The sequence below is a fragment of the Dendroctonus ponderosae genome, unplaced genomic scaffold (assembly GCF_020466585.1).
Source record: "Dendroctonus ponderosae isolate FM_Combo_2020 unplaced genomic scaffold, Dpon_F_20191213v2 Dpon_F_20191213_10, whole genome shotgun sequence".
In the NCBI taxonomy this organism is placed as follows: domain Eukaryota; kingdom Metazoa; phylum Arthropoda; class Insecta; order Coleoptera; family Curculionidae; genus Dendroctonus; species Dendroctonus ponderosae.
The window spans coordinates 6,064,392-6,078,716 of NW_026017111.1; the positions used below are offsets into that span (position 1 = coordinate 6,064,392).

At 39.6% G+C, this 14,325-nt stretch overlaps 3 protein-coding genes across 6 annotated transcripts in view; 2 read left to right on the forward strand and 1 right to left on the reverse strand.

The window, feature by feature from the left end:
- Positions 1-1,661: 1,661 nt before the first annotated feature.
- LOC109543536 (guanine nucleotide-binding protein subunit beta-5) lies at positions 1,662-3,888 on the forward strand. Its single transcript, XM_019913307.2, has 9 exons — positions 1,662-2,028; positions 2,084-2,223; positions 2,278-2,396; positions 2,691-2,817; positions 2,870-3,013; positions 3,064-3,204; positions 3,261-3,357; positions 3,414-3,580; positions 3,637-3,888. The coding sequence occupies exons 1-9, from the start codon at positions 1,749-1,751 to the stop codon at positions 3,646-3,648; spliced, it is 1,227 nt and encodes a 408-aa protein (XP_019768866.1). The 5' UTR covers positions 1,662-1,748; the 3' UTR covers positions 3,649-3,888.
- An 823-nt stretch (positions 3,889-4,711) lies between these two features.
- LOC109543534 (mitochondrial potassium channel ATP-binding subunit) overlaps positions 4,712-14,325 on the reverse strand; it is an 11,874-nt gene continuing 2,260 nt past the window's right edge. The window contains exons 4-16 of one of the 4 annotated variants that reach the window (XM_019913303.2): positions 11,986-12,125; positions 7,142-7,448; positions 6,927-7,085; positions 6,722-6,867; positions 6,453-6,669; positions 6,191-6,375; positions 5,953-6,130; positions 5,785-5,904; positions 5,619-5,722; positions 5,392-5,566; positions 5,153-5,331; positions 4,950-5,097; positions 4,712-4,894 (exon numbers count right to left, since the gene is read on the reverse strand). In XM_019913303.2, the coding sequence (XP_019768862.2) occupies positions 4,808-4,894; positions 4,950-5,097; positions 5,153-5,331; positions 5,392-5,566; positions 5,619-5,722; positions 5,785-5,904; positions 5,953-6,130; positions 6,191-6,375; positions 6,453-6,669; positions 6,722-6,867; positions 6,927-7,085; positions 7,142-7,448; positions 11,986-12,041 (2,061 nt within the window). In that variant the 5' untranslated portion in view covers positions 12,042-12,125 and the 3' untranslated portion in view covers positions 4,712-4,807. Of the gene's footprint in view, positions 4,895-4,949; positions 5,098-5,152; positions 5,332-5,391; positions 5,567-5,618; positions 5,723-5,784; positions 5,905-5,952; positions 6,131-6,190; positions 6,376-6,452; positions 6,670-6,721; positions 6,868-6,926; positions 7,086-7,141; positions 7,449-7,500; positions 7,641-11,985; positions 12,148-14,325 lie in introns of those variants that run through there. The other 3 variants (XM_019913302.2, XM_019913304.2, XM_019913305.2) reach the window with 3 other exon arrangements.
- On the forward strand, positions 9,049-13,407 carry LOC109543543 (calcium and integrin-binding protein 1). Its single transcript, XM_019913317.2, has 5 exons — positions 9,049-9,465; positions 12,579-12,681; positions 12,734-12,881; positions 12,931-13,070; positions 13,126-13,407. Exons 1-5 carry the CDS (start codon positions 9,371-9,373, stop codon positions 13,234-13,236), a joined length of 597 nt encoding a protein of 198 aa, XP_019768876.2. The 5' UTR covers positions 9,049-9,370; the 3' UTR covers positions 13,237-13,407.

Here is a 14,325-nt window from a genome sequence, read left to right on the forward strand (position 1 = left end):
TGTTTTTGATTTTACTCCCCATTTCACTAGCATTTTCTTGCAAAACACTGCCACTTATGGGAACGTTTTCTTGTATTTTTTGAGTAAACCACTTAATAACTCCCTTGTCAACCTTTTCATGTGCAGATAATTTTAACTTCCTACATCTAACATTTGTTTTGTCATTCGCTGATAATATGTTTTCTCTGTTTTTCCATATTGTTGCAACAGTAGACTTTCCAAGTGCTAATTCCTTACAAATGTCACTCTATTTTACTCCACTTTTTATTTTGTTAATAATCTCGTACTTTTCATTTAGTGAAAAAGCTTTACGTTTTTGTTTTTCCATTCTAAAACGATTTACATACAAAACGCGGCAAAAAACAAGTCACTGCCGGTCTCTCGCTCTCACTAATATAAACAACTCCGCCCGATTGGTGTTGCTGAGCGTGGAAGTTCGTTATAAACGGAAAGTGAATATACAACTAACCTAAAAAGTGTGGTTATATCCGAAAGTTCGTTATAAACGGGTTCGTTATAACCAGTAAAAAAATACGTTGGTCTTTATGGACGACCTTTCAATTAAAGGAAAAAAATTTGTTTTAACCGGAAGTTCACTATAACCGGGTTCATTATAAGCGGACTTTACTGTATTAGAAATAAGTCAAATATGTCTTCTTCTCCATTTGACCTTCTTCATAACTGCTCTAGTCCGAAGATCCCTGTACTAATCATCGAAAAAAACTCACCCTGTAGATGAAATCCTTGCCAGCTACCCGCAAGCTGGCGCCGCATCCGCCATTTTCTACACATTATTCCTCAAAAAGCGCTCATTACACTACACTTGAAAACGTAGATCCACAACAAATGGAGAACTTGCACTAAATCCTACAGTTAAAGAGCAACATGAGAAAATCACTCTTTATATCCCGGCACGGCACAAATGACCGACGAAATTTTCGCTTGTTTCCCACACAGAGGTTTGTGATCTGTGGTTTGCGGTAACAAACTGAATATATAATCAGCTTTTGCGGTAATACATGGGGTTATTGAGGTTTCTGCATCATTCCAGACGCACCGAGCTACAGAACTTACACGATGATATAATCGTTTACTTGCTCGCCTTTCGGATGAGTCATTGTCATTGTTCACTTTGCTGTTTGATTTCAGTTTTTTTGTTTTCTTCTCGATCCAACGGGTTTGGGATATTCGCCGTAAACAAAGCAGCTTTTCTGTCTCTGCATCTCCATTCTACTTTTATCTCTTCCACTCTCTACTGACAACAGGTTCAATGAGTTTCGTTCAAATGCAACTTCGGCCTCTTTTCTTTGACATTTCCCAAATTGAGTTTGTCGCTTAAAAATGCTCGTTTTATTGATAATGTATGTGATAATGTCACTCACAGACTAAAACAGAGGTTTTCTGGCTAATTTCTCGATTTAAACCGGTTTTTTCACAGAATTGCCTGCCACAATTTGAAAATTTCAAACTGACAGCCGAAATGTGTACAGTCCGGTGCTGTGCTGATGACTGATGATACTCAAGGTGATGCCAGCGGCCTCTAGCTTGAAAACATTGCTCTTCATTAATATTACCCGATATACCTAGTTAAGTCTTTTTATGTACATTTTACGAATAATGCTTGTATAAAAATTCCATAAGGTTGTGTTATGATTAGGCTTCAATGGTACTAAGTCTAAGGTAAATTCAAATTCCCACCATAAAAGTAGATTTCTTCTAAAAGTGGTGAGAATTCGAGCCTAGTTCCAATGACGCCCACTAGAACATCTCGGTCGAAAACATCTGTGATCTGTAGAAGTATTGATTTTGTAAATAAACAAACCCCTTTTCTGTGTTTGAGGCTTGAGGAAATTGTAAGTTGGGCTTGTCCCGAGCCCAAGTCTTGTTCTATGTCCCGAGCGCCGGTCAGCAGCATGGACAGCGACAGTAAAGCCACGACCTCCGAAACCATTGAATCCCTTCAAAAGGAGGCCGAGGTGCTGAAACGGCGCCTGGAAGAGGAGCGCCAGAAGCTGAACGATGTTTCGCGTAAGTCTTTGAAGACAGCAGATAGTCAGGGGCGCTGATTCGGGTGGTTCTGCAGTGCATCAGGTGGCTCAGCGGCTCGACTGCATCAACTGGAACCACCAAATCAAACCCCGACGCACCTTGAAGGGGCACCAGGCCAAGGTGTTGTGCTCAGACTGGTCCCCCGACAAGAAGCATATCGTGTCCTCATCGCAGGTAATTCCGAGGCACAGCCCTACGGCTTTGTCACTGGGTGTTGGTTACTTTTAGGATGGCAAAATGATCATTTGGGACGCATTCACCACTAATAAGGAACACGCCGTCACCATGCCCACCACTTGGGTGATGGCCTGCGCCTATGCTCCATCTGGAAATTTTGTTGCTTGCGGGTATACGGCAATTAAGAGCTCAATTCGTCGGTTTCATCTCAAAAAAACACATTCATATCGCTGCTTTGTATCAGTTGTTCTGTCGTCATTTAAAGCTCTTTCAACTTTCGGAATTGCTCTCTTAGCAAGCCAGATATAAATAACCCTCAGACCCTCAGAAGCAAACGTAACTAAAGATTGAGTGTGAATTTGGTTTAGTGTGGGAAAGTATAAGTAGATGGGTTTTGAGATGATAATCTTCGATTGGCAGCTCATGTCGGAGCTGATACGCAGTTAATAATTGGCTTTTTGCAGCGGTCTGGACAACAAGGTCACCGTCTACCCGCTCATTCTGGATGAGGACGTTTCGTTGCGCAAAAAAACTGTCGGTACTCACACCAGCTACATGAGCTGCTGCCTGTTCCCCAACTCGGATCAGCAGGTTCGCACAGTTCAGCTAAGATCACTTGTTTTCCTTTAACGCTTGTTTGCAGATCCTAACGGGGAGCGGTGATTCCACCTGCGCCCTTTGGGACGTGGAATCGGGCCAGCTATTGCAGAGTTTTCACGGACATTCAGCAGATGTGATGTCCATTGACTTGGCCCCTTCTGAGACCGGCAACACTTTCGTCTCAGGGGTAAGCAAGGCCTAGAGAGGCTGGCACGGTCTCAAAACGCGCGCTTCCAGAGCGTGGACAAAACGGCACTAATCTGGGACATGCGGACCGGCCAATGCGTGCAGTCGTTCGAAGGCAATGAGTCCGATGTGAACAGTGTTAAGTTCCACCCAAGCGGTGACGCAGTCGCCACTGGCGGGGACGATGCCACAGTGAGTTTCCTCCAGAAATGCTCCAGAATTTTTCAAAGTAACCCTGCTGTTTCCAGTGCAGACTGTTCGACTTGAGGGCGGACAAAGAGATTGGGGTCTACAGCAGGGCCAGCATCATTTTCAGTGCCAATTCTGTGGACTTTTCGCATTCGGGTAAGCCTTAGAGACTACGGGCTAAACTCATCCAGCTAGTGGTTTTGCTATTTCAGGGCGAATGCTGTTTGCTGGTTACAACGACTACACGATTAACGTATGGGACACATTGAAGTGCGTAAGGGTGTGGGTGCTTTGCGGCCATGAAAACCGCGTTAGCTGCCTGCAAGTTTCTCCGGATGGCACTGCATTTTCCACCGGCTCTTGGGACTGCACCTTACGGGTAAGAAAACACTGCACTGGGAAACTCTCCACTAAGAAACACTGATATTCCTCCAGGTTTGGGCTTAAACTGGGCGCACGGTTTGTTATTTGGGATTCTTGCAATTCCCGCATCATTGGGGCATTTGATAATTAAGCCCTAGAAAAATTGCAACCATACCCAAAAGCTAGACACATCCGGGCTGTAATTAGCGGGCGATGTTTACCAAATATTTATTACGTTATGTTCCTGTTTAGATTGCCGATAGTTCAGGCAGATCTTTGTTTAGATAGGCAATGAATGTTGATCAATATAGGTGTTGAAAGCAAGGCTTTCTTATAGTAGCTACTTACCCAGTATAAAATAAACTCCTCCTGCGGAAAGTGCTCATCTGATCGGTCTGGCAAAGGCTCAAGTTCTGCAATTGAGCACTAATCAATTAGCCGCGAGTTTTTCATGAAATGAAGCCGGTTGCCTCCTAAGACACTCGCCAATAAAACAGACCAGGGTTTCACTGAGAGAACTCGCAAAGCTATTATCACACGAGTTTCTCATCCGGTTGCTGAACAGGCTTCTAATTCGACTTGGAATGGCTTACAAAAACATCTAAGATTAATCGCTGTTTGGGACAAACAGCGACAAGAACTCACCGGTATATGGGGAGCATTGGATTAAATAGCAAAAGAAGGGAAACTTTCCTAGGGATTGAACAATTAAGTTTTTTCCAAGTATGTAGAAAGGGACTGATATTAACCTAATCAGTCTGGTTGTATCTATCAGTGGCATGGCAAAGAGCAGCTCTTGGTTGTTTGTACAGACATCAATTTGGTCTGAAAAATCTGCAACAAAAACAAACAATCCAGATCGCTTCAAAGACATTCCACCAATCAGTTCACTCACTTTTGTTAATTTTCCGTTCACTTCTAACTCTACGGCTTTTGGACTTGAATTAGACAATTGTCCTTTTCCATGCACTTTCGATCAAATAACCCCGCACATATACACACAAACCCACTTGAAATATTTGCTTAAAGTTCGGAGAATTCTAATGGCAGGTGAAGTGCATGATAAGGAGCGTTTTTAGCCGTCTTTCAACATTACAGCGGGCGACTAATTTTATGGGTTTTAAATAAAACTGTACACGCTAATAGGTAAAGTTTCAAGTCTGATCATCTATTAAATTACATGTACAGGGTAGGGTGTCAAACAAAAGCCGGTGCGTAGGTAAGCAGAATATTGGATTGCCCCCTATCCTCCTTCTGCTTGTGGTTGCTGCTGATACGTTAACGCCCAGTAATAGCCTTTAAGTTGCTGGAGATGTTCATGCGTTCCCATCTAGAATTAATACCAAATCCAATAAACCGTTTTTTCCTGTGTTAGGCTCGCTGACCTCCACAATTTTTCCATTGTTTAAAACCAGGATGATATCGGCGTTTCGTACAGTGGATAGTCGATGGGCAATCACAATAACGGTCCGTCCTTTGCGTGCATTGTCCAGGGCAGCCTGGACAACTTTTTCAGATTCCGCGTCTAGGGCACTAAAACCGAAATTGTATCGAGCAATTAGACTAGTAGAAAATTTTCCATTCTCACCTGGTTGCTTCATCTAACAGGAGTATCTTGGGATCCTTCAACAGGGCTCTAGCAATAGCAATTCTCTGCTTTTGACCTCCCGATAAAGTGGCGCCCCTTTCGCCGACCATTGTTTGGTATCCGTTGGGAAAGTGCGAGATAAACTCGTCTGCGTTGGCTAACTGAGCCGCTTTTCTCACCTTAAAAAAATAATGTTTGATGAACAAATCAGCCAATTTCTATACTTAAACCCAACTAACATCTTCATCTGTTGCATCAGGTTTGCCATATCGGATATTCTCTAAAATGGTAGTCCCAAACAGAATGGGTTCTTGGCTGATGAGACCCAAAGCCTTGCGCCTCAACCATGAAGGATCGAGCGTTTTCAGGTCGTAACCATCGATTTTCACTGATCCATTGTCGACATCGTAGAATCTAACCAGTTAGCATTGAAAAAAACCATTTCATCCAACACAAATGGGCCTACCTTTCTACAAGAGCCACAATGGTGGATTTTCCATTGCCTGAGGCCCCCACAATGGCAACCGTTTTCCCTGCCGGAACCGATAAGTTGAAGTTTTCCAAAACAACCTAAAATCAGCAAAAATCGCGTGAATAATTCCCAAATTGGGTCTTTGATAATTGCAAAATACCTGCTGTTTCCTAGTGGGATACGCAAAGGTTACATTCTGGAAAACAATTTCGCCTTTAAGAAATTTGTCGGGAATAATTCGGCCGCCTTTCAGGTTCATTGAGGGCGTCATGTTGATGTACTGTAAAGAATTTTATTTAATTTTACGCAGTTTTATGGGGAGTTTTACCTCAAACACTCGGCCGCCTGCAGCCAGTCCTTTAATCACACTGCCAAACAGCAAAGAAACTTGCGCTAATGATCTTTGGATGGTTTGGGCCGAGATTAAAAACGACATCACTTCACCGGCTGAGAGCTGATTGGTTGATAGTAGGTAGCCGCCCAGATACAACGTCATCAACACTGTACTGAAAGCCCGAAAGTTCAGGCCAATGAACGGGAAACTCTGAGTAGATTGACTGATTTACCCATTTAGAAACAAATTGGTCCCAGCTTGAAAAATTCCGATTCCAAAGCCGAGAGCTTCATTCAAATCTTTCGCCTTCTCAGCCTCTTGCACGAACATGATTTCCTCCTGATCGTCCATGGCGAACGCTCTAACAGTTCGAATGTTGCTGATCGCTTCGTCCGCAACTGCAGTGGCTTTTTCCACCTAAACATTACAGCATTTAATAAAAGCCCGTGAAACATTGAAGATAAACCATATTAGGAATTATATTACTCACCTACCTGCGCTTGAGTCTTTCGGGAAGTCGATCTAAGAATCGAGCCAAACACGGTGCCAACAGCGATCACCGAAGGAATGCACAACATTGATATGCAAGTCATATAAGGGGAAATCATTAGAAGGGACACTGAGCAGCCAATGATTTGGGTAGCGGCCCGCAAACCCCCTGAAATCGTCTGTTTGAAGCTGCTTTTAAAGTCCTGAATGTCTGCAGTCAGTCTAGATAGTGACAAATATATCAGATGTAATTTGGCGCATAAATTCCTTCTACCTAGTGACGATTTCTCCTGTTCTTTGAGCGTCAAAAAATGCAATGTCCTGCTTAAGAATTGAGGCGAATAGATCCGACTTCATTCTAAAGGCGATTTTTTCTCCCAGGTTTGATAGCATTGATATGTAGAAGAACGTGAAGAAGCTCTGCGCATTTAGTGGATGCATATTAAGGATCTACCTAAATTGCCACTAGATAGACATACTTGTCCTAGATACATGGCAATCAGCTTTAGGGCTGGAAGTTTCATTTCCGAGATGAACAATTTGCTGTCCTGCTCGTGAGTGAATCTAGAGAGCACATTGATAACACCACCCATCACTTGAGGAATTTGAATGTTTAACAAGGCGACCACTAAAGCTCCCTGAAAGTGACCCGAGCGTGAGCGTAGAGAAACTCTAACTGCAGGTAGAAACAAACCAAAATTGCTGCCACGAAGCTCCATAAATGAGGCTTTAGATATTGCCAGAACCTTTTCCAGTCGAAGTTCACTTTTGCATCACTGCTTGTTCTATAACCTGCTAGTCTAGACCTACTTTCACAGCAAACTAATGGGTTGCCAAAGTAAACTTTGGCGGCCCCGCAAGTCAGGAATACGCTGATTTTTATGGGTATACTACAGTTAGTGGGGCTGTTTCTTGACTTGAGGCAGGTTCTTCCCACGTGCCTTATAGGAACGTTGTTATGCAGTGAGTTCCAGGGCTTGATGGAACTGCGACACAGATTCCTATTAAAGAGCAAAACAATGAGACAATCATGTGACAGTTATAGAAACTAACCGGAAAAGCCCGGGGGTGGACCGGGGAATTTGGGCTAATTTCCACAACATTCGCGACAAGTGTGTTTTGCATAAAATGATAATACAAATCTTAGTTTTGAAGTGACGAGAACCAACGAAAAAGTTTGGTTATGATTAACAATTATTTGCCTTGCGTCTACGGGGGCGACCTTACACGATTTATCCATGTGTGGTAGGCAATCAGTTATACAATAACATGTGTAGGTGCAGGCGTTTGATGAGCGCTTCAGTGCATTACACTAATGTTATAAAAAAATATTTAATTTTATTAATAATAAGAACAAATTTAATGAATAATTTTTAAGAATAGTCGAGGAATCGTCAGCTCTGTTGGATCTTTAAGTATACATATACCAAAAACTAAGAGCGTTGTCAAAAATCACCAAAAAGGTAAAACAAGAGTTACAAAGAAATCCATACGGATGGTTTGTATTGCACTATCTATTAACGACCACAAAAAGTACGTTCCTCTTTTAATTAACTAAGTATAAATAAAAAAATAAAAGCGGTTTTCGAAAAAAAATATTACTTTGCACTGTTAATTTTTTTCGGAAAATTGGAAACATTCCAAATATGTCCGATCAGTCCGATATGTTGTATGAAATATATCCACTTTGATGCTCTATCCATTAATGGCAATTAGAAGTCGGTTGTTCTATTGGTTCTGTAAGGATAAATAAACAACTAGGCGCGATTTTGAAGAAAATGGTCTATTTCTGCACTTTGAAACAAGCTGAGAAAACTGGAGGAAATTTCATAAGAATATTTTGTATGGAAATTATGTACTTTGAAGCTCTATCTATGAATTACAGAAAAGAGACGGTTATATTATGGGTTCTCTAAATATGAACTAAAAACCAAGGGCGGTTTGGAAAAAAATGACTTAAATTTGCACTCGGAGATTTGATAACATAATTAAAAAGTTTTCATAAATTTTATCTTGTTAAAAATGTATATTTTTAACAAAAATGTTATATGCTTATAAATATTTTTTAACCAAAAGTTACTTTTTCCTACACTTCGATATAAGTGATTTTTCATAATTTCTTTGAAAACATGAATAGTTTGTTCCTTGATGACCCTCAAAAAATCAAACGAAAGGCATATGAAAACAACCAAAACAGTGAAAATCAACCAGTGATAATCAGTTTTTAAACCTAAAAAGGTTTGTTATCGTCGATAAACAACGTGAATTAACTCCACTTATTAGCTGAACAAACAAAAACGAAATCGTAGGAAAACCTGCCAATTATTTATAGCATTATAGGAACCCCCCGAAATGCGCACCTCTGCAGACATGTCTATGCATATGCGACGCACAAGATAATCTTGAACAATTATACAGACAAATGTCGCCAAAGGCCTAGACCTAGAAAACCCATCCATAATTCTGGTTTCGGACATTAGAATTTAGAATGTTTGCGTAACTTATATGATTGACCCAGTTGGGCATAAGGTAAGAGATGCACTGAAGTAGTAAATAGGCAGAAACCCGCGTATTTTGTTTGCTCAGTTTACAATGACGATCTGTTTTCACCTCGTCACTTTACAATTAGTCCTAGTATCAGTTTTATCATCCAGCCAAGTACTTTCTTTCCATTTGATAAAGCCAATGAATAATCATATCTAATCAGTAATAATTCTATCATTGCAAGGAGCGAATAGTTAGTTTATAGAGTAGGTATCAATCGCGATGATTTGGCAAAGAAGTAGGTACGAGACGTTGATGTTAAACATCTAACTGTGGCGGTTGAGAAAATTAAATATTTGTCCATTCATCTGGAGAATCGCCTTTGTTAGACGACGGTTTATTGTGCGAGTGAGTAGTTCATTGCCAGGAACAGTCCGCAATGGGAAGCTCCAAGAGCAAGTTTTCCGCCCTGACAGAAGGCATTCTGGAAGAATATACAATTTTGACGTATTTGAGCAAAGCTGAGATCTTGTAGTAAGTATCTATTCAATAGCATAGATATAAAGCGAATGAGTGCATCGCGCCGCTCCGTCCATTACGCACTTTTCTGTACTTAATTCGAAACTTTTCCTAAGAGACAAACAAGTCATAAAATGCACGTTTTTTATCATAAATTATTGATTTAACAGATTAAAAAGAACACTTCTGACACATGAAAATCCACTTAATTTTGGGAAATGCCTTAAGAAAGCATTTTTTTTTATTCTCATGAGAATCTACTCAAAGAAGACTGGGTGTCCTTGGCTAGATACTACTGAATTTTAAAAATATTTTTTGTGAGTCTTTGTGTTTCTCCTTGTTTAGTTATTTAATACAAATGTTATTGTATATACAAATGCCACTTGAGTTTTATTATTATCTGATGAGTACAAATATTTTAACTGTTGGTAGATATATTATTTTGATCCTCGAAGCAGGACTGCTTCTGGGGCTAAAATGTAACATCAATTAAAATATTTCTACTCTTCAAAGATACACCATTTATAATGTTACAAAACATGTATTTGCAACGTTTAAATAACGTTTAGCGCAACGTTTCAGTAATATTTCCTTGAAACGTTTCAGCAATGGTCAGCGAAACGTTTCAATGAAACGTTTCTGAAGGCGAACATTTTCAGTTCCATAATCATTTCTGAAACATAGATACAGGGTGTCCCGTAAGCACATGATCAAAAGAGTACTACGATATTCTTGGGATCAAAAGAAGACGATCTGACCTAACTTTTATTAACAAAAAATGTCTGGCTCCTCTGCTTTTGATGGTCAAAGTTCTTCAAAAAATGATGAATATTGATGTATTTTGGGTGAAACTCGCTGTGAATTTGTTCTTATGTAAGACTCATATTTTGATGAAACAGTCGAGTTTAACCGTTTTGGACAAGTGGTGAATTCTTAAGTGTCGTGCTACAAAAACTACCAGAACTTTTTATTTGGTAGATGAAATCAACTCATTTTTTTTGGTCAATGCAATAATCATTTATTCACAATTTTGTGCTCTTTGTAAAATCCTGTAGCACTCATAGTTTTTGCGCAAAAAAATATGTCTGTTTTCTTGCCATTTAACAATGTTAGACATTAACGGCAAATATGCGCCGCTTAAAGGCATACGCTTTCACGCAAGTTGTTATTGCGAAATCCTAAAACTTTGACGATGTCGGTCATTTCTTCATCAAAAAAGGTAATTCAAAACGAATTTGTGATATTGATTGACAATGATTTTGTGCCTCGTATCACGATATTTGCAGTTAATGTCTATCATTGTTAAGTGGCAAGGAAACAGAACTATTTTTTTCGCAAAAACTATGAATGCTACAAGATTTTACAAAGAGCACAGAATTGTGGATAAATAATTAGTCCATCAACCTAAAAAAAATGAGTTGATTTCATCTTGCAACTAAAAAGTTCTGGTAGTTTTTGTACCACGACACTCAAGAATTTACCACTTGTCCAAAACGGCTGAACTCGATTGTGTCATCAACATATGAGTCGTACATAAGAACAAATTCACAGCGAGTTTCACCAAAATACATCGTACCATTCTCCCGATATTTCAAAAAAGATAAATTTTTTGAAGAACTTCATTACCATCAATAGCAGAGGTGCCAGACATTTTTTGTTAATAAAAGTTCTCCTAAAATCCTTTTGATTACTTACGGGACACTCTGTATAGGTGCAGGTTACTGAAACACCCTATATTTGATGTTATCAAAAAATTATTCCATATTCAATTTGTCAAGATTAGCAGGAGATATTTATACTTTTAATTGTAAGAGTGGGATATAATATAGTTGTTTTCTTCTTTGGCCGAATATAATGTAAATTTTTTATCTATTTTTATTTAACATGCAAGCCTTGCAAATATTCATTTTTAGTAGTAACGACATGCTTTTGTCAAACAAGGAGCTAACAGAGTTTTACAATACCTTGAGTGTCCCCATATGAATTTACAATAGAAATATTATACGAGATTTTATCTACGTAAAATAACGAAATAAAGGTTATAAAATATATTTCACAACTGTGAACATTTTTTAAACGTTATTATGTTGGAAACCAATGCTGAATGAAATTCGTTTCAACACTAGTATTGTAATAAAAACTATTATAAACAAATCTATTTTTTGAATTGAATAATTCTATTTACTAAACGAAAGTAGGTTAAAAATATTTAATTTAACGAAAATAGCATTATAAACAGTGAATAGAACTTTCATAAGATAGTGAAATAATTCAATAATGATGTAGTTATTCCCACAGAACATTAGAAGAGGCATTCTTCTATTATTATGCTTAGCAACAATAGCAATGCTTAGCAAACGAATCTATAATTAACTCAAAATCAATTTTTTTGCAATACCTTTTTGAACAAACACACTAGTTATGATGCCAAACATGTAAGGCTTGGGCCACACTGTATGTGTCCGATTTGCCATGGAATTTTGACAGTTGAGTTTGGATACAAACAGGGTTAAGGTATAGGAAAATCGCACTTACCATTGCTGTTCAATGTTCGCACTCAAATAGGGCATTCGTGTAATCATCACGTTCATATAAAGTTCTTAAAAGGCTGAAGAAGATCTCAAAAAGTCCAATATCCGACCGCACTTGACAGAAGACGTCAGAATGTTCTCAAGCTGGAAATTGGCGTTTATGGGGCTAAAATCCCAAAATTGCTTCCAAAAATGTCGCATAACAATAGCGGTAAACCTAGTTTTGCAGAAAATGTCCAATTTTTCGCACTAACATCGAAAAATTCTGCAAATTTTTAAAGTGGAACCGGAGCGAAGCGCGCGCATGTGTACTGTACATCATTAAGCAATAGACTACCACAGATCACAGAGTAATAATAACCTTTGTGATCTGTGATAGACTACTAATACGAGAAAAGTCGAGTGCGCTCGGTAATCTGCGCCAGTCCCAAAAGCAGTTGCCATAGAAACCCACTGATTGCGTGTTGTACAGGGTCCGACCAAAATTTATGGCATCAGAATACGTCTTTTCCGCCACATCTACGGCGAAAGACACTTTTTTCTTAAAATTGAGTGGAGCTGAATCGAGCAAAAAGTAGCATTTTGGTGTTTTTACAGCATCTACAAAATATTCGGCCAAATCGACCAAACCGGCGCCCTGCATAGCTTGAACAGTCGCTTTCCTTGCCACTACGTGCAAGAAGTGTTCACTCAATTGAAGGTAAGTTTTCTTGCCTTAACCAGTAGCCAAACTGTACATCTATCTGTTGCAGTACAATCCATTTCGCGACCGGATTTTCCAAGTATTCTCCTCAGAGGAGGATGGAAAGATGTCTTTCGAGGACATTCTAGATCTGTGCTCGGCCATGTCCGAAAAGTGTCCGGCCTCGGTTAAAGCTGCATGGGCTTTTCGAATATTAGGTAGGTGCCGAATTGAATTTACTTGAGACTAAATTAATGGGCTTTTCAGACTTTGACGGCGATGGTTTTGTGGGAGAAGACGATTTAGCGCAAGTGATTCAACGGTTAACTCAACGCGCTGGTTACCGAACCGAAGAAGAACGAGCCGGCTACATCCGTGAAGATGAACAAAATCACATCATTAAAATAGTGAGTGACTTTGAAAATTGCTTCTCAATTGGTGATGATTGACAAACTTATGCAGCTGATAGACGAAATGAGCATAGAATCTTCCGGGAAGGTCTCAATACAGGAGTTCATCCACGCAGTGGGAAAAATGTCCGAATTTCCCCACTCGTTTTGCTTCCGCTTCTAACACCCGGTATATCCAGCTACTTAGTTTTACTGCAGGGATATTCAACGAGTGTCTGCGGAAGGTAAACAACCGAGTTTATCCCACTATTGTTTTATATTTAATCAAAATTACTTATTTTTACTTTGTATTGCGATAAGATAATAAAGTGATTAATAGAATTTAAGCACATAATTCGCTTTGTTTCGCTTCAATTGCTTTGTTTTTGCAAACAAATCAAAGCTTAAAAGCCCATTCGAGTAAGCTGATTTTGTTCGGGAAAATTGTTAACTGCACCCCGTAGACGACCCACCCACTCATGCGCTCGGTAATAGTCGGCACAATGTCCAAAAGTGGGACAGAAAACCCATGAAAGCCCGCGTGTCCTTGTTTCACTGCCTGATTTACGGGGAGTGATCGCCAAGGGTTTTACGTTTCAACATCAAGAGAAGAGTAGAATAAAGGAAACCGTAGTTGGCACACTTCAAATGCCAATTTAAGTTGGAAAAGCTGGAAAGTTCCCAGAACGCTGTTCTAGATAGTTAAAGGGAAAATAAAGCGGCTCACTGAGTTAATAATAGGAATACTTGCTGCAATTTTAGGAACTGTTATCAATAGAAACAAAAATATGCATTGGCCTAGCTGATTTTATTAGAGATTACTGTTGAACTTATTACTGTAGCAGCCCATTCGAATAGCGCTCGGCAATTTCCTCCGCAATGTCTAGAAGCGAGACAGGAAAGGTATGGATAGGAGGTTGTCCTTGTCTTACTGACTGGTGTACGGGGACTGATCCCAATATACTAGCAACATTTTTTACAAAAAAACCGGAATCCGACCGGAAACAATAGCAAGATTTGCAAAACAAGTTATCAGTGACGATTGAATGTCGGTTGATCTACTCAGCATGTCATTGACACAGGGGCGGATCCAGCTTTAAATTCAGGGGGGGGGGGGTTAAGTAGAAAAAATACAGTCTTCTGTTGTCTATGAAATTATCGTCGTTTTGGGCAAGGGTAAGATTATTGCAAAATTTCATGTTTTCCGTCCCGTTTTGCATGTTTCTCGGAAGCAAAATGAGCAAGAACGCTCGTTTTTACATCAGTCCAAAGA

Coding starts and splice junctions, on each gene's coding strand:
- LOC109543543 (XM_019913317.2), top strand. CDS start 9,371: ATGGGAAGCTCCAAGAGCAAGTTTTCCGCCCTGACAGAAGGCATTCTG. Junction 9,466..12,578: donor AGCAAAGCTGAGATCTTGTA/GTAAGTATCTAT, acceptor GTGTTTTTACAG/CATCTACAAAATATTCGGCC. Junction 13,071..13,125: donor AAAATCACATCATTAAAATA/GTGAGTGACTTT, acceptor AAACTTATGCAG/CTGATAGACGAAATGAGCAT.
- LOC109543536 (XM_019913307.2), top strand. CDS start 1,749: ATGACGCCCACTAGAACATCTCGGTCGAAAACATCTGTGATCTGTAGA. Junction 2,397..2,690: donor GGAAATTTTGTTGCTTGCGG/GTATACGGCAAT, acceptor GGCTTTTTGCAG/CGGTCTGGACAACAAGGTCA. Junction 3,014..3,063: donor GCAACACTTTCGTCTCAGGG/GTAAGCAAGGCC, acceptor GCGCGCTTCCAG/AGCGTGGACAAAACGGCACT.